Genomic DNA, 23,432 nt, shown 5'->3' with positions numbered 1-23,432 from the left:
CCTTCCCTCCCTCCCCTCCTCCTCCCTCCCTTCCCTCCCTCTCCTCTCCCTCCATCCCTTCCTTCTTTCCCTTCCCTCTTCCTCCCTCCCTTCCTTCACTCTCTCCCGGTCTTCCTCCTTCCCTCCCTCCCTTCCCTCCCTCCCTCCTTCCCTTCCTTCCCCCTTCCTCCCTCCCTTCCTTCACTCTCTCTCCCCTCTTCCTCCCTCTCTCCTTCCCTTCCTTCCTTCCCTTTTTCTGATTAACAGAACTTGTGAGCTGCCATCTTGCGATGAAGCTCATGAACACTCACAATATTTCCAAATATATCCCCCAGCCCTAAAAGCACTGGTGGGTTGACTAACAGATGTGGCCTGGCCAGATAAGTTAATTTCTCAGTCAGTCAAATTTGTAGTTAAAAGTGAACAGAGAAGCATAGAATGACAAGGCTAATTCCAAGCTTGGAATAAAATACTTCTCTCCAGAAGCTTAATCACAGAGGCAACTCTAACAGGAATGCTAATGTAATTAACACCAGATCTGGGCTTAGTTTCTACATATTTTAAAAACATCTTAGGTCCAGTTTTATTAATAAGAGAAAACCAAACATTTGATAAATTGCTTGTAACCTAGTATCCTTGGTTCTTAGAGAAATGGAGAAATGGAATATTAGAATATAATAATAATCCCAATCCTAGGCCAATCCAAAGCTCGCAAGTCAAGAGCTGGGAACCTTGGGACTTAGGTTTTACCTCTCCAGGGAAATGTTGTAATATTTACCGTATTTGCCGGCATATAAGACGACTTTTTTGCCCTGAAAAACATGCCTCCAAGTGGGGGTCGTCTTATACGCCGGGAGGACTCCGACTCCCACTTCGAGCTTGAGTTGCAGCCGGGAGGGAGGCTGGGGGAGCGGTGTGTGTGTGTGTGTGTGTGTGTGGCGGGTGTCACTCGCCACGCGCTGCGCAACCTTTCCCCCTCTTCCTTCCTTAGCGGTGTGGGGAGGAGAGGATTCAAGATCCTCACGTGCGGCGTACTTTTCTTTTTTCTTTTTTTCTTTTTGCACGCAGGTTTTGCATGCGGGCGGCTGTAGGTTAAGGATGGGGAGCCCCGGGTGGGTTATCAGGTTTTACGGTGCTTCCAACATGTGCGAACGGTGGGAGAGCGGAGAAGAGAGCGAGCAGCGCCCGCTGTGTGAAATCCTGCCGTCAAAGCAACACTGGGGAGGCAGGGTATAAATTTACCAGGTTAATGTAGCAATGGTGATTAATGCCCAGAACATTGTTTGCGGGTATTGGGGTGTGTGTGTGTGTGTGTGGTGGTGGTGGTGAGGAGAGGTTGTCCTTTGAATGCGGAAAAGTAGGTGTGACCTTGTGTAGGAAAATAAAGAGATCCTTTTTAGCGTGTTTGGCTTCTTTGCCTCCCTCGTTCGTTTTGACGTGGAGATAATGGCCTTCGGGCGGGAGGGGAAGAAAACGGTAGCTGGATCATTTCAAATTTCACTTACTCTCCTGCCTCACTTCAATATGTCTGAGCGACTCCAGATACTGGAAGACTTTTTGAATGAAAGTGTTACCTCCATTTTTTTTTTTAAAAGAGGGCCACTTGGGGAAAAAAAAAGATTCTAAGGAATTCCTTGTTTCTTGATTAAAGAGAAGGCATTGAATATACTGTTCCTTGGCAGCCTTTTCAGTGTCCGGGTTTTTGGTGTGTGTGTGTGTGTGTGTGTGTGTGTGTGTGAGAGAGAGAGAGAGAGAGAGAGAGAGAGAGAGAGAGAGAGAGAGAGAGAGAGAGAGAGAGAGATCAGCTGTATTGAGAAGAGAACGTTTCCTGTGTTCTCATTTTATTTACAACATATTTTACGCTTAATGGTAAGCAATGAAAAATATTTTTAAAACTCATTTCTAAACTCCATAGCTATTTGCATATTCTTGGTTCAAAATTGGATTAGCTCATTTCAAAATTGTCCAAAGCAGAAAAGTGCGTCAAAAAAAAAAAAGTGCAAAAGTGGAAGGTGTGTAGAAGAGGGGGTAGTCTTATACGGCGAGTATATAACAAACTCTATATTTTGAGTGGAAATGTTGGGGGGTCGTCTTATACGCCCAGTCGTCTTATACGCCGGCAAATACGGTATTTATTTATTCAAATGCGATTGATCTCGTAGTTTGAGGCGACATGGTAATATGGCTATTATCTCCCTCCCATGGCTATTACATCTTCCCAAACATTTGGTGATCTGTGGGTCAGATAGCCTGTTTCTATATGATGAAAGGAAAGCTTATGAAATTGTTTGGTTAGTGGAGTTTTACCTGAGTACCTAAAACAGCCACCGTCTTTTCTGTGACATCTGTCTATTGATTCAGCCCAGGCCCAATAAATTCCAGCTTTCCAAACTATAAGCTGTTTTTTTGCCCAACACTGTGAAGAAACTGATGAAACATAATGCTCATAGTTTATAGTCAGGATGGAGAATCTCAAGCTTTTCAGGTGCTGGTGAGCCTTCTATGCTAGCTGGGAATTGTAGCCAGCAATGTCTAAAAGGGCTGCAAATTCTTCACCTCTAATTTAGAAATTTAGAAAAGTAGACATTCAGTTGTTGAAGTAGTACTAAAATGTGTCTTTTCCATCCCCATCTCAAAAGTAATGTCTGCTCTGTACTATATTAAAATGACACTCACGATGTCCAAGTAGCACTGGCTTGCATCTATGGTATTCAGCAGTTCATAAACATGGTCCTACAAGGGGGAAATAAACATTAATGAGCATATTCAATTAATGACTAATTTATCACCTTATATTATTTAGCATTATCTCCATTATTTCGTTACACAGTCAACTCTGGACAGGATTCACATGGAATACATTATTATACCACTGATCCAAAATCAGGCAAACCAGGAATATCGACTGAGTATAAAACAGGTTTCTGTCATAAACTTTGTTGGGCTTGTAGCTTGCACAGGCTACTCATTCACAGAATATACATCTTCTTACGATGACTGCACCTCAGTGGTGGGATTCAAATTCTTTTACTACCAGTTCTGTGGGCATGGCTTGGTGGGCATGGCAGGGGAAGGATAGCGTAAAATCTCTAGTCAGAGCTGGTATTTACTGGTTCTACGAACTACTCAAAATCTCTGCTACCGGTTCTCCAGAACTGGTCAGAACCTGCTGAATACCACCTCTGCTGCACCTCCATCCATATAATAGGACATGGCTCTTGCTCCCATCCATAGGGTGAGACCTGTGACATCTGCACGTTCTTCTAAAATGAGGCAGAAGCTGTTGATAGAGATTGGAAAACAAATGGGGCACTGTATATCATCTCTCCTGGAAGTCTGCTGCTGAAATTTCCAGCAGACTGAGAAGGAGACACGATAGATTGAAGCAAAGGGAAAATCTGTTCAAAGAGCCTTCTATTTTGCAGGAATAGATTAAAAAAAACATTTAGTTAGAATTCTGCACTAGATAATTGGTCTGGTGTTCTGAGTGGTGCTAATTGTTTTCATTTCCTGAAAAATTAGGGGGATTGGATATTTCAATCTCAATTTGCATCTCTTTCTCAGGTTATGTGCCTGAAGTTATAATATTTTTCTATTATAACACTTTTGTAATCACAGCTTGGGATTCCTTCTTAGGCTCTTGCTAGAAACAAGTCACTTTATAATAAACCACTATGATCTTATAGTTTGCATGGATTTTTTTTTTAACTTTGAAAATTCCCTTTTAAGTTGCTGTTCCTAATTGGAATAGCTCGGCTCATCTTTATCAACATTAAATATTGAAATTCAGAGCTCAAATTAAAAGGGAATTTTAGATTTTTACCACTTAAAAAATGCCGGCACATTGTGCAACAAGGTCACATAGTGTAATAAGATTGGGACTAGGGTTAGGGACTTCTGTCCTCACTGTGAGTTGTGTTGTGTGTGTGTGCACAAAGGGAGGATCAGCCAATCTCATTGTACACATGTTATACTTTGACAATAAAGGTAATAATACTCTTATTTTTAAAAATAAAACTGATTTTATTTATCTCCCAAGAAAGAGGAGAAAGAATGACTGGTATTTCTAATAACCTAATCAAAACTATACAGCTAAAAGACGGCATGGTAGACATTATTTCATTTTCTCTATTTTTATCTTTTAAATGTCAGGAAAGCGGTATGGGAGCCTTATCTCTCTTATACCTCACAAACTAGATGGAGGACAGTAGAAGAGATATCCTATGGGAGAAATGCATAGTAGTAACTACAAGCAGCTATGCCAAAACAGGATCAGAGTAGGGTATATCCAATCCATTATGCTTTTGAAAATGGAGGTTCAAAACTTCCAGCCTTTGGGATGATAATATGAATTGTTATACAATAAATTAAGTAAATTATGGTTATCTTGTAAAACATGAATGAATAAAAGTATAGTCAAATGATTGATTAATAATGATATTAAGGTATTTAGTTTTTGATTGACAATATGAGATTATATGTAATGTAATTGTAATTGAAGACTACGAAATGGAAGCACAAAACAATTTGTAAACCAACCGGCACACTGTATGTACACCTATGGAAGACAGCTTGATGTTTTTATGTTTTCTTTGTTTATGTTTGTTTTTAAAAACCAATAAAATCTTTTTTAAAAACTTCCAGCCTTGAATGCTAGAGGCTCAGCCTTGCTACTATATCCTTATTTATCTTTAAAAGCTACATGAATCATGTCTAATTTTACTCTGACAAATCTTTGCTTTCTGGCCATAGACAGAAAATCTATACCTGTAAACATTATTACCTTTTCATTTCCATTATCATTTTCTATGCTATAGGAACATTCAGGTTTTTGAGGGGAGAGGAGAGGAAATTTAGTACTTTGTAGCTTTAAAGCATGGGAAAGTTTTGTCTCTGTTTATTTACATGTCAATTGTACAATTGTACATATGCCTCATAACAAACCAAATGAACATAATAATAAGCTGGGCTATGACCTGTAGTCTGAACTTAATCACATGCAGCATTTTGTGCTAGCAGTAAAGACAATGTCAGCCAGTTTGAGTATACTTTGGCCAGCATGCTGGAAGCACAACTAAAGCCCAATTTTACTCCAAGCATATTCAGAACTAACTGCAAGTTAGTATATATTATATATTAAATGATATAATGATAATATATTATCATTATATATATTATTTTGATCCACAATAAGCAGACTTCTATGGGAAAACTAATAAAATATGACTTATTCAAGGCTGGATAGGGTAATAGCAAGAAGCCAGAAATTTGTGATTAATATTTTGACATTTTCTAACAAGTAAACAATGGCCATGATACAATGTGGCCTGTTTTGCAGGTCATTGTTCTGTTGCCAGTAAAGAGACTCGCAGACCAGTGTGGCTATTCTGTCTCAGTATTTTTCCATAAGAGAAATCCTGCTCAGCACGTATACCTCTCAGAGCAAAGTTCACTAAACTGACAGGAAAATAACTGACAGGAAGAAGCTAAGTTGATAAGATTAACACAGAGGTCTGTGTCAGATAAAAGATGTGTATTCGGTCAGAAAGTTCGTTACTTGTATCACGTAGCCTGGACTCAAAGATAAAGTTTGTAACTTCTTTGTCTTTCTGTAATCCCTCACCCCCTTCTTTGATTCAGCATAATAAAAGAGGACAGCGTAGAGCAAGCTGGCAGCCTGAACAATCCATCTGTCTCAGGCTCAAATGGGACAATTCCATCTGCCCCAGGCAATGCGCTGTCTCACCTAAAGATATCTTCGTCTTGTGTTCTTTTTCTTTTAGCTTTGCAATCACTCTTGCGAGAGTCCCTCAATCACCCTGGCTAGGGTTCCGCTGCTCAAACTCACCCTGGATAGGGTCCTGCTTTTGCCAAACTTCGCCCTTGCGAGGGCTTCTCTGTATCTCACCCTTGCGAGGGTCCCGTTCTGAGAGGAATTCAGCAATCAACCAGAAGATCGAAACAACAGACCGGTCGCTCAACGCGACAGCTGGGGCTCGTCCGGGATCCCTTGATTTGTCCGGGATCTCTTCGACTTTCTGGTTCCAAGGTGTGACTTCTGGCTAGAGGTGCATCTCCTTCACTCCCATTGCTACGCACCTGGCATAGGTTTCGTTTAATCGTAGTAATGGGCTCTCACTTTCTCAAGTTTCGTCAGGGCACAGGGATGAACTTTATAGTCTAGTGAAGAAGGCTAATTCCTTTCAGAAAATTAATGGTACAACTGTGTACCCAATTTCAAGAAATCTTTAAATAAATTTATAATTTATATTGAGGCACACTGTCCAGCCTATCCATCTGCTGGAACTCTTAGCCATTCTCAATGGGAAAAATTAGGAAAATATTTACATGAAGTTCCCAGAGCTCCCATGGATATACTTATCTCTTGGAGAGCAATAATGGCTGCTATAACAATTGTTTATCCATCTTCTAGTCTTCCTGAAAATTCTTTTTCTCCTGTTTCCTCTGATTCCCCTTCTTCTCATTCAAAAACTTCCACAATTTCTTCCTTATCACCTCCTTATCCAGATATTTCTTCCCCTCCTCCTTCCTCTCCTTCTTCTCTTCCTGATTCTTCTCCTATGAAACCTGTGGGAGGAATTATAACTAATCTTCTGTCATCAACTCTATCTTTAGAGACAGAAAATCCTTCTGCTTATCCTATGACTATCATCCCTGGAGCAGCAGGAGGCAATGTTCATACTAACATTGAGTTTAAAGTTTTGAAAAATATAAAAGATGCAGTTCTAACTTATGGACTGCATTCTCCTTTACTAGGGAATACTTGATTCTTTGGTTACAGCTAATACAGTTATGTTATTGTATGACTGGAAAATGCTTTTTCTATGCTTATGACTCCAGCGCAATATGTTGTGTGGCAATCTGAATATGAAAAAGGTATTGAGGCTGAAATTGTAGGGGTTTGCCTGCTGGAGTAACTGTAGATCATTTAATGGGGAAAGGTCAATTCTCCACTCTAGTACAACAACAAAATTCTCCCCGTCGTAGTTTTGCTATTATTCATATGTGTGCTATGAATGCTTTAAAGCGTGTGGATGATTCAGATTCACAGTCCACTCAAGCATTTTTAAAAATTATGCAAGGTCCTGATGAGCCTTATGCTTCATTCATCAGTCGGCTTCAAACAGCCTTAGATAGACAGATAGATAATTCTGTTGCAAAAAGAATTACTTATAAAATTGGCTTTTTCTAAAAATCAGGATTGTCAAAAATTCTACAGCCAGTTGCTAATAAGCCAGGAGTGACTTTGGCTGAGTTTTTACAACTCTGTAGAATTGTAGGAACAACCACTATAAATGGATATGCTTGCTACTGCAATCACTGCTTCATTACCAAATTCTAATTCTGTTTCCACTTCTCCTCCTGATGCTTTTGCTGTAACACGTAATGGCAATTGTTTTAACTGTGGCAAGCCAGGACATTTTAAAATCAATGTCGTATGCCAGGAGGTGGAGCTGTTCTTCGTGGCCAAACCAGAGGTCCATCTTCCTCATCTAAGCCAAAAACTATCTGTCCTCGCTGCAGGATAAACTTTGTTGGGCTTGTAGCTTGCACAGGCTACTCATTCACAGAATATACATCTTCTTACGATGACTGCACCTCAGTGGTGGGATTCAAATTCTTTTACTACCAGTTCTGTGGGCATGGCTTGGTGGGCATGGCAGGGGAAGGATAGCGTAAAATCTCTAGTCAGAGCTGGTATTTACTGGTTCTACGAACTACTCAAAATCTCTGCTACCGGTTCTCCAGAACTGGTCAGAACCTGCTGAATACCACCTCTGCTGCACCTCCATCCATATAATAAGACATGGCTCTTGCTCCCATCCATAGGGTGAGACCTGTGACATCTGCACGTTCTTCTAAAATGAGGCAGAAGCTGTTGATAGAGATTGGAAAACAAATGGGGCACTGTATATCATCTCTCCTGGAAGTCTGCTGCTGAAATTTCCAGCAGACTGAGAAGGAGACACGATAGATTGAAGCAAAGGGAAAATCTGTTCAAAGAGCCTTCTATTTTGCAGGAATAGATTAAAAAAAAACATTTAGTTAGAATTCTGCACTAGATAATTGGTCTGGTGTTCTGAGTGGTACTAATTGTTTTCATTTCCTGAAAAATTAGGGGGATTGGATATTTCAATCTCAATTTGCATCTCTTTCTCAGGTTATGTGCCTGAAGTTATAATATTTTTCTATTATAACACTTTTGTAATCACAGCTTGGGATTCCTTCTTAGGCTCTTGCTAGAAACAAGTCATTTTATAATAAACCACTATGATCTTATAGTTTGCATGGATTTTTTTTTTAACTTTGAAAATTCCCTTTTAAGTTGCTGTTCCTAATTGGAATAGCTCGGCTCATCTTTATCAACATTAAATATTGAAATTCAGAGCTCAAATTAAAAGGGAATTTTAGATTTTTACCACTTAAAAAAATGCCGGCACATTGTGCAACAAGGTCACATAGTGTAATAAGATTGGGACTAGGGTTAGGGACTTCTGTCCTCACTGTGAGTTGTGTTGTGTGTGTGTGCACAAAGGGAGGATCAGCCAATCTCATTGTACACATGTTATACTTTGACAATAAAGGTAATAATACTCTTATTTTTAAAAATAAAACTGATTTTATTTATCTCCCAAGAAAGAGGAGAAAGAATGACTGGTATTTCTAATAACCTAATCAAAACTATACAGCTAAAAGACGGCATGGTAGACATTATTTCATTTTCTCTATTTTTATCTTTTAAATGTCAGGAAAGCGGTATGGGAGCCTTATCTCTCTTATACCTCACAAACTAGATGGAGGACAGTAGAAGAGATATCCTATGGGAGAAATGCATAGTAGTAACTACAAGCAGCTATGCCAAAAGAGGATCAGAGTAGGGTATATCCAATCCATTATGCTTTTGAAAATGGAGGTTCAAAACTTCCAGCCTTTGGGATGATAATATGAATTGTTATACAATAAATTAAGTAAATTATGGTTATCTTGTAAAACATGAATGAATAAAAGTATAGTCAAATGATTGATTAATAATGATATTAAGGTATTTAGTTTTTGATTGACAATATGAGATTATATGTAATGTAATTGTAATTGAAGACTACGAAATGGAAGCACAAAACAATTTGTAAACCAACCGGCACACTGTATGTACACCTATGGAAGACAGCTTGATGTTTTTATGTTTTCTTTGTTTATGTTTGTTTTTAAAAACCAATAAAATCTTTTTTTAAAAAAACTTCCAGCCTTGAATGCTAGAGGCTCAGCCTTGCTACTATATCCTTATTTATCTTTAAAAGCTACATGAATCATGTCTAATTTTACTCTGACAAATCTTTGCTTTCTGGCCATAGACAGAAAATCTATACCTGTAAACATTATTACCTTTTCATTTCCATTATCATTTTCTATGCTATAGGAACATTCAGGTTTTTTGAGGGGGAGAGGAGAGGAAATTTAGTACTTTTGTAGCTTTAAAGCATGGGAAAGTTTTGTCTCTGTTTATTTACATGTCAATTGTACAATTGTACATATGCCTCATAACAAACCAAATGAACATAATAATAAGCTGGGCTATGACCTGTAGTCTGAACTTAATCACATGCAGCATTTTGTGCTAGCAGTAAAGACAATGTCAGCCAGTTTGAGTATACTTTGGCCAGCATGCTGGAAGCACAACTAAAGCCCAATTTTACTCCAAGCATATTCAGAACTAACTGCAAGTTAGTATATATTATATATTAAATGATATAATGATAATATATTATCATTATATATATTATTTTGATCCACAATAAGCAGACTTCTATGGGAAAACTAATAAAATATGACTTATTCAAGGCTGGATAGGGTAATAGCAAGAAGCCAGAAATTTGTGATTAATATTTTGACATTTTCTAACAAGTAAACAATGGCCATGATACAATGTGGCCTGTTTTGCAGGTCATTGTTCTGTTGCCAGTAAAGAGACTCGCAGACCAGTGTGGCTATTCTGTCTCAGTATTTTTCCATAAGAGAAATCCTGCTCAGCACGTATACCTCTCAGAGCAAAGTTCACTAAACTGACAGGAAAATAACTGACAGGAAGAAGCTAAGTTGATAAGATTAACACAGAGGTCTGTGTCAGATAAAAGATGTGTATTCGGTCAGAAAGTTCGTTACTTGTATCACGTAGCCTGGACTCAAAGATAAAGTTTGTAACTTCTTTGTCTTTCTGTAATCCCTCACCCCCCTTCTTTGATTCAGCATAATAAAAGAGGACAGCGTAGAGCAAGCTGGCAGCCTGAACAATCCATCTGTCTCAGGCTCAAATGGGACAATTCCATCTGCCCCAGGCAATGCGCTGTCTCACCTAAAGATATCTTCGTCTTGTGTTCTTTTTTCTTTTAGCTTTGCAATCACTCTTGCGAGAGTCCCTCAATCACCCTGGCTAGGGTTCCGCTGCTCAAACTCACCCTGGATAGGGTCCTGCTTTTGCCAAACTTCGCCCTTGCGAGGGCTTCTCTGTATCTCACCCTTGCGAGGGTCCCGTTCTGAGAGGAATTCAGCAATCAACCAGAAGATCGAAACAACAGACCGGTCGCTCAACGCGACAGCTGGGGGCTCGTCCGGGATCCCTTGATTTGTCCGGGATCTCTTCGACTTTCTGGTTCCAAGGTGTGACTTCTGGCTAGAGGTGCATCTCCTTCACTCCCATTGCTACGCACCTGGCATAGGTTTCGTACGAATCGTAAGTAATGGGCTCCTCACTTTCTCAAGTTTCGTCAGGGCACAGGGATGAACTTTATAGTCTAGTGAAGAAGGCTAATTCCTTTCAGAAAATTAATGGTACAACTGTGTACCCAATTTCGAAGAAATCTTTAAATAAATTTATAATTTATATTGAGGCACACTGTCCAGCCTATCCATCTGCTGGAACTCTTAGCCATTCTCAATGGGAAAAATTAGGAAAATATTTACATGAAGTTCCCAGAGCTCCCATGGATATACTTATCTCTTGGAGAGCAATAATGGCTGCTATAACAATTGTTTATCCATCTTCTAGTCTTCCTGAAAATTCTTTTTCTCCTGTTTCCTCTGATTCCCCTTCTTCTCATTCAAAAACTTCCACAATTTCTTCCTTATCACCTCCTTATCCAGATATTTCTTCCCCTCCTCCTTCCTCTCCTTCTTCTCTTCCTGATTCTTCTCCTATGAAACCTGTGGGAGGAATTATAACTAATCTTCTGTCATCAACTCTATCTTTAGAGACAGAAAATCCTTCTGCTTATCCTATGACTATCATCCCTGGAGCAGCAGGAGGCAATGTTCATACTAACATTGAGTTTAAAGTTTTGAAAAATATAAAAGATGCAGTTCTAACTTATGGACTGCATTCTCCTTTTACTAGGGGAATACTTGATTCTTTGGTTACAGCTAATACAGTTATGTTATTGTATGACTGGAAAATGCTTTTTTCTATGCTTATGACTCCAGCGCAATATGTTGTGTGGCAATCTGAATATGAAAAAGGTATTGAGGCTGAAATTCGTAGGGGTTTGCCTGCTGGAGTAACTGTAGATCATTTAATGGGGAAAGGTCAATTCTCCACTCTAGTACAACAACAAAATTCTCCCCGTCGTAGTTTTGCTATTATTCATATGTGTGCTATGAATGCTTTAAAGCGTGTGGATGATTCAGATTCACAGTCCACTCAAGCATTTTTAAAAATTATGCAAGGTCCTGATGAGCCTTATGCTTCATTCATCAGTCGGCTTCAAACAGCCTTAGATAGACAGATAGATAATTCTGTTGCTAAACAAGAATTACTTATAAAATTGGCTTTTTCTAATGCAAATCAGGATTGTCAAAAAATTCTACAGCCAGTTGCTAATAAGCCAGGAGTGACTTTGGCTGAGTTTTTACAACTCTGTAGAATTGTAGGAACAACCACTCATAAAATGGATATGCTTGCTACTGCAATCACTGCTTCATTACCAAATTCTAATTCTGTTTCCACTTCTCCTCCTGATGCTTTTGCTGTAACACGCAATGGCAATTGTTTTAACTGTGGCAAGCCAGGACATTTTAAAAATCAATGTCGTATGCCAGGAGGTGGAGCTGTTCTTCGTGGCCAAACCAGAGGTCCATCTTCCTCATCTAAGCCAAAAACTATCTGTCCTCGCTGCAGGAAAGGCTATCATTGGGCTTCAAATTGTCATTCTAATCCTTCTCCTTCTCAGCCTTCGGGAAACTAATTGAGGGGTCTTCAGCTAGCCCCGCTACAAAGGCTGAATTACCTGTTACAACATTTCCTGTGGTATTGTTAGAGGATCTTGTGTATGATGATCCTGGTGCAGTTTTTACTCTTCCTTTAACTACAACGTTTCTCAAACCTTTACCTCCTTCCACACCTGTCTTGCTTATTCCCAATTCTTCTCTTACAATAGAGGGTGTGGTTGCAGCTCCTTACTTATATGATTCTTCTGCTCTTAATAATCTTGCATTGGCTGCAATAGGAGATCGTTGCTTTACTTTAAAAAAGGGGACAGTAGTGGCAACACTTATAATTTTGCCTCTTTTTGAACCACTTTCTTTGTTTGCATTACAGCAGCCTGTTCAAGCTTCAAAACCAACTCTTTCTGTTACACTCAATGGTCGAATTTTTGAAGGTCTGATTGACACCGGTGCAGATGTTTCTGTTATTCGTTCTTCTGAATGGCCCTCTTCTTGGTCTCTCACAGAAGCTTCTTCAGTGCAGGGTGTAGGTGGAGCTCAAGCTGCTAAGGTCAGCTCTCATTGGCTCTCTGCTTCTACTGAGCATTCTACTTTAACTGCTTATCTTAAACCCTATATTCTTCCTCTACATTGCAATCTATGGGGACGTGATTTACTTTCTCAATTTCAGGCTTATATTCAGATACCATAGTTTTTCTATTAAAATGTCTATTTCTCCTTTATCTCTTACTCTTAAAACCTCTATTCCTGTTTGGGTGGATCAATGGCCTCTCACAAAAGAAAAAATTGGAGGCTTTACATCTTCTTGTCCATCAACAGTTAATAGAAGGACATATTGAACCATCCACCAGTCCTTATAACACCCCAGTATTTGTAATTAAAAAGAAATCTGGCAAATGGCGTCTCCTTAATGATCTCAGAGCCATAAATTTAATTATTCAACCCATGGGGCCACTGCAGTGTGGTCTGCCTAATCCTAATTTGATCCCAGCTGGATTTGATCTCATAATAATAGATTTAAAGGACTGTTTCTTTTCTATACCTTTGGCACAAAAGGATAGGATCATCTTTGCATTTACAGTGCCAGAGCTTAACAACTCTAAACCCACATCTAGGTATCAATGGAAAGTTCTTCCACAAGGTATGCTGAATTCACCAACTATGTGTCAATATTTTGTCAATGAGGCTCTGCATCCTTATAGATCTCAATTTCCAAATTTTCTTGTATATCATTACATGGATGATATCTTAATTGCTGCTGATGGGCCAAAGGGGACGGTTCAAAAAACTTTCCCGATCCTCTTGACCACATTAGCAAAAGCAGGGTTACATATAGCACCTGAAAAAATCCAGTCTCACTACCCAATGCAATATTTAGGTCACAAGGTTTTAGCTTCCACAGCATCTCCACAAATTCCTTCACTCATACTTCCACAGCCAACAACACTGGTTCAATTACAGCAGTGCTTGGGGGTTATTAACTGGGCTAGACCATATCTTGCTCTAACCACACAGATGCTATCACCACTTTTTCAAGCACTAGTAGGATTGAAAAATCCTGCAGATAAGGTCTATCTTTCAGATCAGCATCTAGAAGCTTTAAAACAAGTAAACACAGCCCTAGCAACTCAATGGGTAAATCGTGCACTCACAGATAAACCACCTTCTCTTGCTATTCTTTCTACTCATCAACTACTGACTGCAATAATTGTTCAAATATCAAATGCAAAAAATCTTCATATCTTGGAATGGTTACATCTACAACACACTCCAAAAACATCTATTTTTACTAGAGCAGCACAAATGGCTTCTCTTATAGAAAAAGGGCGTAAGAGAACCAAAGCTCTGATGGGAATGGATATTTTTACATTGTATATTCCTTTTAAGATCACTCAATGGGAACCTCTTTTTCAGACTTCCACAACACTGCAGGATGCGTTGGAAGATTGGTGTGGCCAAGTGTCGTGCCACCTTCCTTCTGATTCACGATTGCAGGTGTTGAGGACAGTTCCTTTTGTTTTACAATCACCTTTTGTCCAACAGCCATTGAAGGAAGGCTTAACTGTCTTTACTGATGGTTCAAAAAATATTGGAGCATGTACATGGTATGAAAATGCTCAATGGCATAAACGTTTAACTACTTCACAAACATCAGCACAACAAGCTGAATTAGCTGCTTTCTTATTGGCGTTGTCTCTTTTTTCACAACAATCTTTAAATGTAATATCTGATAGTATGTATGTTACTCAGATGGTTGCTCATATTTTTGATGCATATATTTCTCCTGTTACCCCTCCCTCTCTAATGAAACTTTTTTTACAGCTTCAGACACTGCTGAAAAAGCGAGGGAAACCTTTATTTGTAGCCCATATCAGAAGTCATCAGCAATTGCCTGGATTCCTAGCAGAAGGCAATCATATGGCAGATGAGGCTTGTAAAATTATGGCCTCCTCTCCCCTTCTCCAACAGCTTTCACCTGGGGAGAGTCATGATTATTTTCATCAAAACAGGAAAGCCCTAGTGAGACAATTTGGAATTACATATCAAGAAGCCACAGCAATAATTCAACAATGTCCAACATGTAGCTTGCAGGCCAAAGGTATCCCTGAAGGCGTTAATCCTAGGGGTACTCAAGCCTGTGATACATGGCAAATGGATGTCACTCATTATCCTCCCTTTGCTCCCTGGAAATACATTCATGTATCAGTAGATACTTATTCAGGGTTTATTATAGCAACATTGCAAAGAGGAGAGGCTACAAAAAATGTTATTAATCACTGTATTCGATCATTCGTAACGTTGGGATGTCCAAAAATTCTCAAAACAGATAATGGTCCTGCTTATGTCAGTTCTCCCTTTGCTGAGTTTTGTCATAAGTGGGCCATCACTCATAAGTTTGGCTTACCCTTCAACAGCCAAGGTCAAGCGATTGTGGAGAGGACGCACTTAACTTTGAAACAAGCCCTTGATTGGCATCTGGGGAAAAAAAGGCTCAGGCCCCCCGAACCTCCCAACGTTGCAAAATATCTTAAATGTTTGTCTGTACACTCTTAACTTTCTCAATCTTACTGGCTCTCCTCCCTCCACAGCGGCTTCTCGCCACTTCACCAAGCCAGTAGTTCCCTCTTCCCGTCCTCTTGTTTATTTCAGACAGCTTCCAGATCCTGCGTGGAAAGGTCCTGCACAGCTCATCACCTGGGGAAAAGGTTACGCAGCTGTTCAACTTCCTGATCGAGTGCTTTGGGTTCCTGCTCGCTGTGTCAGACCTTACCATGGCAAACCTGACTCTAACTCTAATCTTTCTTCTGATATCAATACTTCCTGTCTTTTCTCAATTTAGGGCATCTCCTGATGCTATTTTTACTTTCCTTACTGACACTGTTACCTTTATTTTTAAAGATAATCTTCTTTCTGCATGTAATTATGTTTTCCAACACAATGGTAGTTTTCTTTCTCCTACTTCTGACATAACTATTTACTATTACTATTCTCCTTGTTTAATATTTTTAACTATACATGTTACTCCACTTACTATAGGTTCTTATTCTTGCTTAGGATTTTTTCACAATCACACTTATTTCAATCACACTGTTCTATTGCTTTCCACTTCTTCAGTGGCATCTACTCCACTATCTTCTGTTTTACTTACATTGCCATCTCAAGCTAATTCTGAGACAACTTTTCCTGGAGATAAACTACGCTGGCATCTTCGCTGCTGCTTTCCACCCTGTGATGTCACCAAATGCATATTGCATCATTCATCTTCCTGGGTTCCTGATCGCTACAAACCACCTGTCGTGCGAAGACGTCACCTCATCCATGATGACACTCATCGCAAGACTACAGCTCTCATTCGAGCTCGCCATCTTGGGTATCTTGCCTTCATCACTGACAACTCCATCTCTAAGCAGTCTGCATCTCATGCTGTTCCAAGATTTGGCTATCATCGCACTCCTCGAAGTATACAATCATCTTCTACAAATGAACATCAACCTCAAACTTACACCTGGACTATCCTTGATTTTCAAGGAAAAATTTTAAACACCACCACTAATTATACTCGATGGCCATGGTTTCCTCAGCTTTTCATGGATTTTGCTGAAATGGGGACAGGAGTAGAAAAATTTGCAGACAAAAAACTACAAGCTGATACATGGGACAAGCAAGGCTCCTGTTCTCCAGCACCTGCTGACAACTTTAGACTATATTTTTGTCCTGCTCATAGTACTGGTACTTCTCGTTCTGCCTGCGGTGGGGTAGTTGACAGATATTGTAAAAAATGGAGTTGTGTATCCACAGGTCATATCTGGTGGGAAGCACCTACCAAAAATGACTATATTCATATTACCCGTGCCCAAGCAAAGCATCCCTGCTCTCAATGGCCTTGTTGTGGACAGAGAATAAATCCACTCAGAATCACCTTTACTGCACAAGGAAAGACAAGAAAACAATGGATGGTTGGGTTCACTTGGGGAGGACGTCAGTGGGATGGTCAAGGAGATGAAGGGAATATTTTTACAATTTGTCTTTCTATATCTATGTCTCATTATGATGTTGGTCCCAATCCTAATTTGAAATCAAACTTTCTACAAAAACACAATATTCAGGTGAATCCATTAGTACAGTTGGTCAATTCTTCTTACACATTGCTAGCAACTACACTTAATGATTCATCTAAAACTGATAGTTTGAATACACTTGACAATGAAGTTAACAATACTCAAAAAACAGTTAGCTTTCTCACATCTGTAATTGAATCAAAAGACCTTGTCAAAAAACCTTTGCTGGAATGGTACTCTGACCAAGAGTCAGAGGAAGAAATAGACACTAATAACTCCTTTTCTCCCAAAGAAGTTTTGTTAACTATGCCAAGCCATGATTTGGGGGATGAGGACTTTTCCTCGTATGAGTTGGTTCTGCAAGGCATCAACAAACCGAAGGGTTTGTTGCCACCTTATGGGACTACTCGGGAGGAGAAAGGACTCTACCTAGAATCATGAGCACAAAAAATAAAGAAAAGGAGGAATTGTGGCTATTCTGTCTCAGTATTTTTCCATAAGAGAAATCCTGCTCAGCACGTATACCTCTCAGAGCAAAGTTCACTAAACTGACAGGAAAATAACTGACAGGAAGAAGCTAAGTTGATAAGATTAACACAGAGGTCTGTGTCAGATAAAAGATGTGTATTCGGTCAGAAAGTTCGTTACTTGTATCACGTAGCCTGGACTCAAAGATAAAGTTTGTAACTTCTTTGTCTTTCTGTAATCCCTCACCCCCCTTCTTTGATTCAGCATAATAAAAGAGGACAGCGTAGAGCAAGCTGGCAGCCTGAACAATCCATCTGTCTCAGGCTCAAATGGGACAATTCCATCTGCCCCAGGCAATGCGCTGTCTCACCTAAAGATATCTTCGTCTTGTGTTCTTTTTTCTTTTAGCTTTGCAATCACTCTTGCGAGAGTCCCTCAATCACCCTGGCTAGGGTTCCGCTGCTCAAACTCACCCTGGATAGGGTCCTGCTTTTGCCAAACTTCGCCCTTGCGAGGGCTTCTCTGTATCTCACCCTTGCGAGGGTCCCGTTCTGAGAGGAATTCAGCAATCAACCAGAAGATCGAAACAACAGACCGGTCGCTCAACGCGACAGACCAGAGTTGAATTCAGCTCTTTAATAATAACAGTAACTTCAACTGCAGTCGAACCGCAGCAGCCCTTTTTATAGCGGCTGCTCCATGGTTCGCAACCAATGACATTTAGTTAAACTTCCTGCCGCTATTGGCAGCCAATCAGGTACTAACGTTACTAACCAATCGTATTGTTGCTTTTGTTAACCAATAGGAACATCACCCTAGAAGTCTCTATTTAAATACACTACAGTCATTGTAACTGATTTAGTTTGGACCATACACATTAAGCTCAAGTTTATAAAATTCTGCCATCTCTTGAATGAAAGCAGAGGACTTGATTCTCTCTCCTTGTTCCCATCATTCATTAATATGGGGGGGGCACCTAACTAACACGAATGGCAGTATTTCTGCTATAAGAGCTGTGATGGTGCAGTGGTTAGAATGCAGTATTGGAGGCTAATTCTGCCAACTGCCAGGAGTTCGATTCTCACCAGTTCAAGGTGGACTCAGCCTTCCATCTTTATGAAGTTGGTAAATGAGGATCCAGATTGTTGGCAGCAACATGCTGACTCTGCAAACCGCTTAGAGAGGGCTCTAAAGCATTATGAAGTAGCATATAAGTCTAAGTGCTCTTGCTATTTTCTACAACAGAATCCATGTCATACTACTTGAAGGCAATCCCCATAAACTCAAAAAATATTATCAATACAATCCAAGATTAATTTTGTGAGAAGTCAGTGCAATGGACTTATTTCCAAAGAAAGGAGAGTATTGCAGCACATTAAAACAAAATAGTGTCCACTCATGTTCCAAATACAATTTACCTACTAATCGGAAAGATAGTTTAAGACTCATTAGGATTCCTAAAATAGGATGGACACCGTTGATACATGCCATTATGTCTTTAAGTGCAACACAAGAGTGAGAAAAACTGCTTACTGTGTTTTCTTTTTCTCCATAAACTTGTTTACATAAAACAAAAGTTCTCTCCTAATTAAAACAGAGCAAATGTAAAAGGCTCGACTTCACACAACATGTGTCAAACTCTGGCTTAACACTCACCCGGAATTCCATTACATCCACAAAGGTCTGATAATAGGCAGTGACTGTCCGAAAAATATCTGCTTTCTCTTTGTGTACCGGACCCAAGTGTTGCTGTAAGAGGGGGGAAAAGCAGGCATAAGGGGATAGGTAAGCCTTAATATAACTCCATTTTTTGCCACTTAAGGCAGTACTCCCCAAGCTTTCTTGCTTGGTGAATCAGTGACGGGGGGGAGAAAGGGAATAATTCTGTGCAAGTGACAGGTATAAGTAAAAGCATGCACAGCTCCATTTGTGCAAATGGGGTGTGCCCATCACTCATACAAATGGAAGGGCACATGTGCGCACACTCTAACCCAGGGGTCGCCAACCTTTTTGACCTCGGGGACCACCGAACTCATAATTTTAAATCCCGTGGACCAAAAACCCTGGGAAAATCCCCCAAAAAGTCTGCAGGAAAATTCCCCACCCAGTTTTCCTACAGATTGATCATTCTTTATTTGGGATCGCAGGATACCGGCTCCAGCTCTGTTCTCGGTGGGGGGGGGGGGAGAGAGAGAGACTTTTGGCTTCATGCAAGGAAAGCAGCAAAAGCAGCAGAAGTCTTTCTTTCTCTCCCCCAAACTCTGCCAGAAATGAGTCTTTCTCACATTGGCGCAGCCTCTTAGAGCAGGATGCCTTGCAGGGTCCCAAAGACTCATTTCTGGCAGAGTTTGGGGGAGACAAAGAAAGACTTTTGCTGCTTTCTTTGCAGGCAACCGAAAGCAGAAGAAAGAGGCCGCGTGGAGCGAGTGGGGCAAGTTTCCTCCCCCTCTGCCCTTCCCCCCTCCCCTCACTACCTCGTGTTGTTCGCAATGCAAGCGACGCAAGCCTTGTGTTCCCACAGGCCATGTGGGCAGCGCAGCCTTGTATTCCCACACAACCTGGATTAATTGCTTTGGGGAGTGCTTTAGGGGTGACATTTCTCTGTGGCCCACCAAAATTTTCTCGTGGACCACCAGTGGTCCCTGGCCCACTGGTTGGTGACCACTGCTCTAACCCGCCACTTTCATGGCCCAGTTCCAAATGGGCTGTGGCCCGGTCGTGGACTGAGGCCCGTAGCTTGGAGACCCCCGCTTAATGCAAAGAGCAATCATAATAGATAAAGAACTCCTTGCTCTTCCGGAATCTTATTTTTTTGTACTAGAGTATTTCAAAATTAATGTATTTTTACACTTGCTTTTGAAATAATAACACAAAAAAATTCTTTGAAGTTAAGTTTAAGTTTGATTAGAGCTAGGCAATACTGGATTATTGAATATGATTTAGAAATATATTACAAGAAAACAAAACAGCTAATATTGGTTGTCCCTTTTCACTTCTGTAAGACCAACTTTGGGAGTAAAAACTCGGTTACTAAAACAGAGTTAGGAAGGTAGCAGTTTTCTGCAGAAAGAAATTGCTCTGACTGAAACTAGAATATCAGTTCCAGGGAAGCCGCCAAAGTGCTTTTTTTTCAAAAGGCAACTGGACTTTGTTTTTTCGTTGAAGATGTTTCGCTTCCATCCAAAAAGCTTCTTCAGCTCTGACGCTTCTTGGATGAGGAGCGAAACGTCTTCAAGGGAAAAACAAAATCCAGCTGCCTTTTGAAAAAGCACTTTTGGGACCACCGTGACCTGGATGACTGAGAATCTCCAGGGAAGTGTCTCTCTTTTCCAAGAGGATAACTTGTTCAACTCTCTACCCTGCTTTTAACTCAGGGTCCCACCGTGCTGCTCCGTGTGTCCAAATTGGGAAACTTTTTGTTGATATATTTGATAGAGGACTCCATTGCCTTCTCCGTAAGGAAAGGAAGCCTGGTCTGGGAATCCGTGCATGTCTGCAAAGATAACAAAGCCAAGTCAAAACTGCATTTTGTTTATGTGCATAATTATTAGGCTTTTCATAATCTCACACTCACTGCAGCATGCAGCTATCTCTTTCTTCCCTTAAAAATGAAAATGAGAAATGGCAGAACACACACAAACAAAAAAAAAAACCCACATGGGAATGAACATTGTCATTTGCCAGGAAAAGCAATAGATAAACAGATTTTCAGGGGACTGATCCGTCTTTGCTGTCAGGACATTCTTCCTTCTCTCCAGCTGTGTTCATTTGAATGGTTCTTTATTCATTTTCAATGGTTAATTGAGCAAGGTGGAGGGAACCAAAAAAAAAAAAAAAAAGCCAGCTTTGTATTTTTTTTTCCCTTAGTTTTTCCCTTAGCTTTGAGGTTGTGATGGTTTGATGGAAATGGAACAAGCTGCCTCAATGTCATTGGTCAATTATTACCAAGTGCAGGCAAATGAGTCCCTTTTAAAGGTATTAGCTTAATAGAAGATCATGAATCAACCCATTAAAATGACATCCTCCAAACTGGTACTCTAAATGCAGCCTTTCTCAAGCTGGGGCCCCTCCATATGTGTTGTTCAAACCAACAGCAAAATCATATGTGTCACAGGGGACACCATTACACACTCCTTAAAAGCATTAGAAATGCTTCAGAAATAGCACATTAAGCTTAACTTCCCTCCAGGTGAGGGGATCAATGGAGATTGAAAACATCTATCAGTTGTTTTATTTACAATCATAACATTAGTGGAGCAGTAGCCTACAAGCAAATGAAACTACAGTTAGATCCTTAGTAGTTTCCTAGCATCCTAAAATTCTCTCTGCCTCTCCATCTCCATATGACAATATATTAAACCACAGCAGATGTAGAAGGGCAATCAGAGTTGGGAGGGGTGGAGTTAAGTGAGTCATGAGCCTAGAGTCACTATTTTCCCACAAACAGTCCAAGTCCAACCCCTCTTGAATGCCATTGACCCTTATTTATCTGGTACCAATTTAGTGCCATATGTTAGTTAACAAGATTTGCGTGTACAGGGTTGAGCAATAAATCTTCTCAACCAGGACACATGTGTGATCCTGATCCTTCTAGCACAAAAGTGCATAATTTCTCTTGTCTCAAAGTCAGCACCAGATTTTGCATGGCCAATTCAATGGAATGGGGTAAAGGAATATTAAATGGAAAAAAAATGATGCCTTAAAGCAAGGGGTCTTCAAACTTGGCATGTTTAAGACTTGTGGACTTCGGAGACTTCCGGTTTGAAGGGCTTCGGCGACAGAAAGGAATCCGCGATCGTGCGCGGTTTCTGCCTGGGCTCGCCGCTGGAGCGCCCCGAGCCAGCTGGTTTCGGGGCTAAGCCACCCCATAGAGGTGGTGAAGAAGGGGGAGACTGCCAGCAGGGTCGAGGAGAGCCGCATCTCTTCTCCTCAGCTGGCCATTACTCCCTTTCCTGAAGGCGGTTGCAGCGATGGTCAGAAATGGCCACCTCAAAGAAGTACTCAACCGGAAAAGAACGTGCAGGAGGAAGATAAGAAGTGAAAGTTTTGGCTGACCGGGCTAAGTTGAAAAAGTAATAACTAAGGTACCCTGGAATTTAAATTTTACAAGAAATAACATCGCTCCCAAAGAAGAGTCGGAAGCAGCAAAAGAAAGTGAAAAGGGAAAGGTTTGGCTTTTTTTTTTTTCTCTCTCCTTCCTTATATTGACAATTAAGAATAAGAAATTGGAAAAATCCGCTTTGGCATCAACAGGCAATTAAGCTGAAAATATAACTAAATGCCAAAGGGACAATAAAGATTTCTGGACATTAAAAACTTTTTCTTCTATAAGCAGGAAGGGAGATAAAAAGAATAAGGGCAGGATCTGGAAGAGGGAGGAGACTGGCTGGACTTTAAAAGAATCTAAAATAAAATTTCAATAAGACTTCTAAAAGATACATTTTAACTGAAACTTTGCAACCAAATAGTAACCCCAGGAAGAGAAAGTGGGAAAAAAAGAAAGAGCAAAAAGAAACAGTTTGTGTGTATTTGGATTACTTGGTGACTTTTGGATTTTTGGCTATTATATTTGAATGACTAAAATCAATCGGGTGGTTGTTTAAAATTTTTTACAATGGCATCACTTTTTGATGAATTGAAAATGGAACTTAAAAAGTACAAAGAAGAGGCACAAGAAGGGAAGGGCTCCTTTGGCTTCGTTTTTCAATTCTTAGAAATGGAGATTTGGAACTATGAGAAACAACAAGAAAAGACTGCAAAACAAAAAGACTGGGACAAAGAAGAAGCCATCTTTAATGAACAATTAACTCTATGTGGTGAAGAAAAAGGAAAGGGGGGAAAGAGGATGGAGAATTTAAGATTTAAAAAAACAACCAAAGAAAAGAAAAATAATTCGAAAAATAAGTATAATACTGGAAAACAACAGAAAAGGGGAATACAGAAGAGGGAAGTAGAGGTAGAGAGACAAAGGGGTAAAAAGGGGAGGGAGAAGAAGAGAGGGAAGAAGGAAAGGAAAAGAAGTCACAAAGGTCCGGAGCAAGATATAAAGAAACAGGACCTATTTAGAGATAATGGGTAAAAATTTAACTGAAAGGGGGATTCTGTAAAGGTACATGAGATTGTGTTGTTATATTTGAAATAGAAATAACTTTAGAAAATTGGGAACAACATATGATTAGAATGAGGGAT

The 23,432-nt window shown here is 40.0% G+C and overlaps 1 protein-coding gene across 2 annotated transcripts in view; it reads right to left on the bottom strand.

The window, feature by feature from the left end:
* The window catches only part of NCKAP1L (NCK associated protein 1 like), a 123,563-nt gene that overhangs the window by 96,758 nt on the left and 3,373 nt on the right, over positions 1 to 23,432 (bottom strand). For both annotated transcript variants that reach the window (XM_087956525.1, XM_087956524.1), the window contains exons 2-4: positions 20,626 to 20,736; positions 18,900 to 18,992; positions 2,656 to 2,712 (exon numbers count right to left, since the gene is read on the bottom strand). In XM_087956525.1, the coding sequence (XP_087812651.1) occupies positions 2,656 to 2,712; positions 18,900 to 18,992; positions 20,626 to 20,736 (261 nt within the window). The remainder of the gene's footprint in view (positions 1 to 2,655; positions 2,713 to 18,899; positions 18,993 to 20,625; positions 20,737 to 23,432) is intronic.

The sequence above is a fragment of the Notechis scutatus genome, chromosome 2, assembly GCF_049901735.1.
Source record: "Notechis scutatus isolate UNSWTSFEM ecotype Mainland chromosome 2, rNotScu1.2, whole genome shotgun sequence".
In the NCBI taxonomy this organism is placed as follows: Eukaryota; Metazoa; Chordata; class Lepidosauria; order Squamata; family Elapidae; genus Notechis; species Notechis scutatus.
The sequence above is the reverse complement of the archived record's forward strand: the minus strand, read 5'-3'. Positions and strand labels throughout refer to the sequence as shown.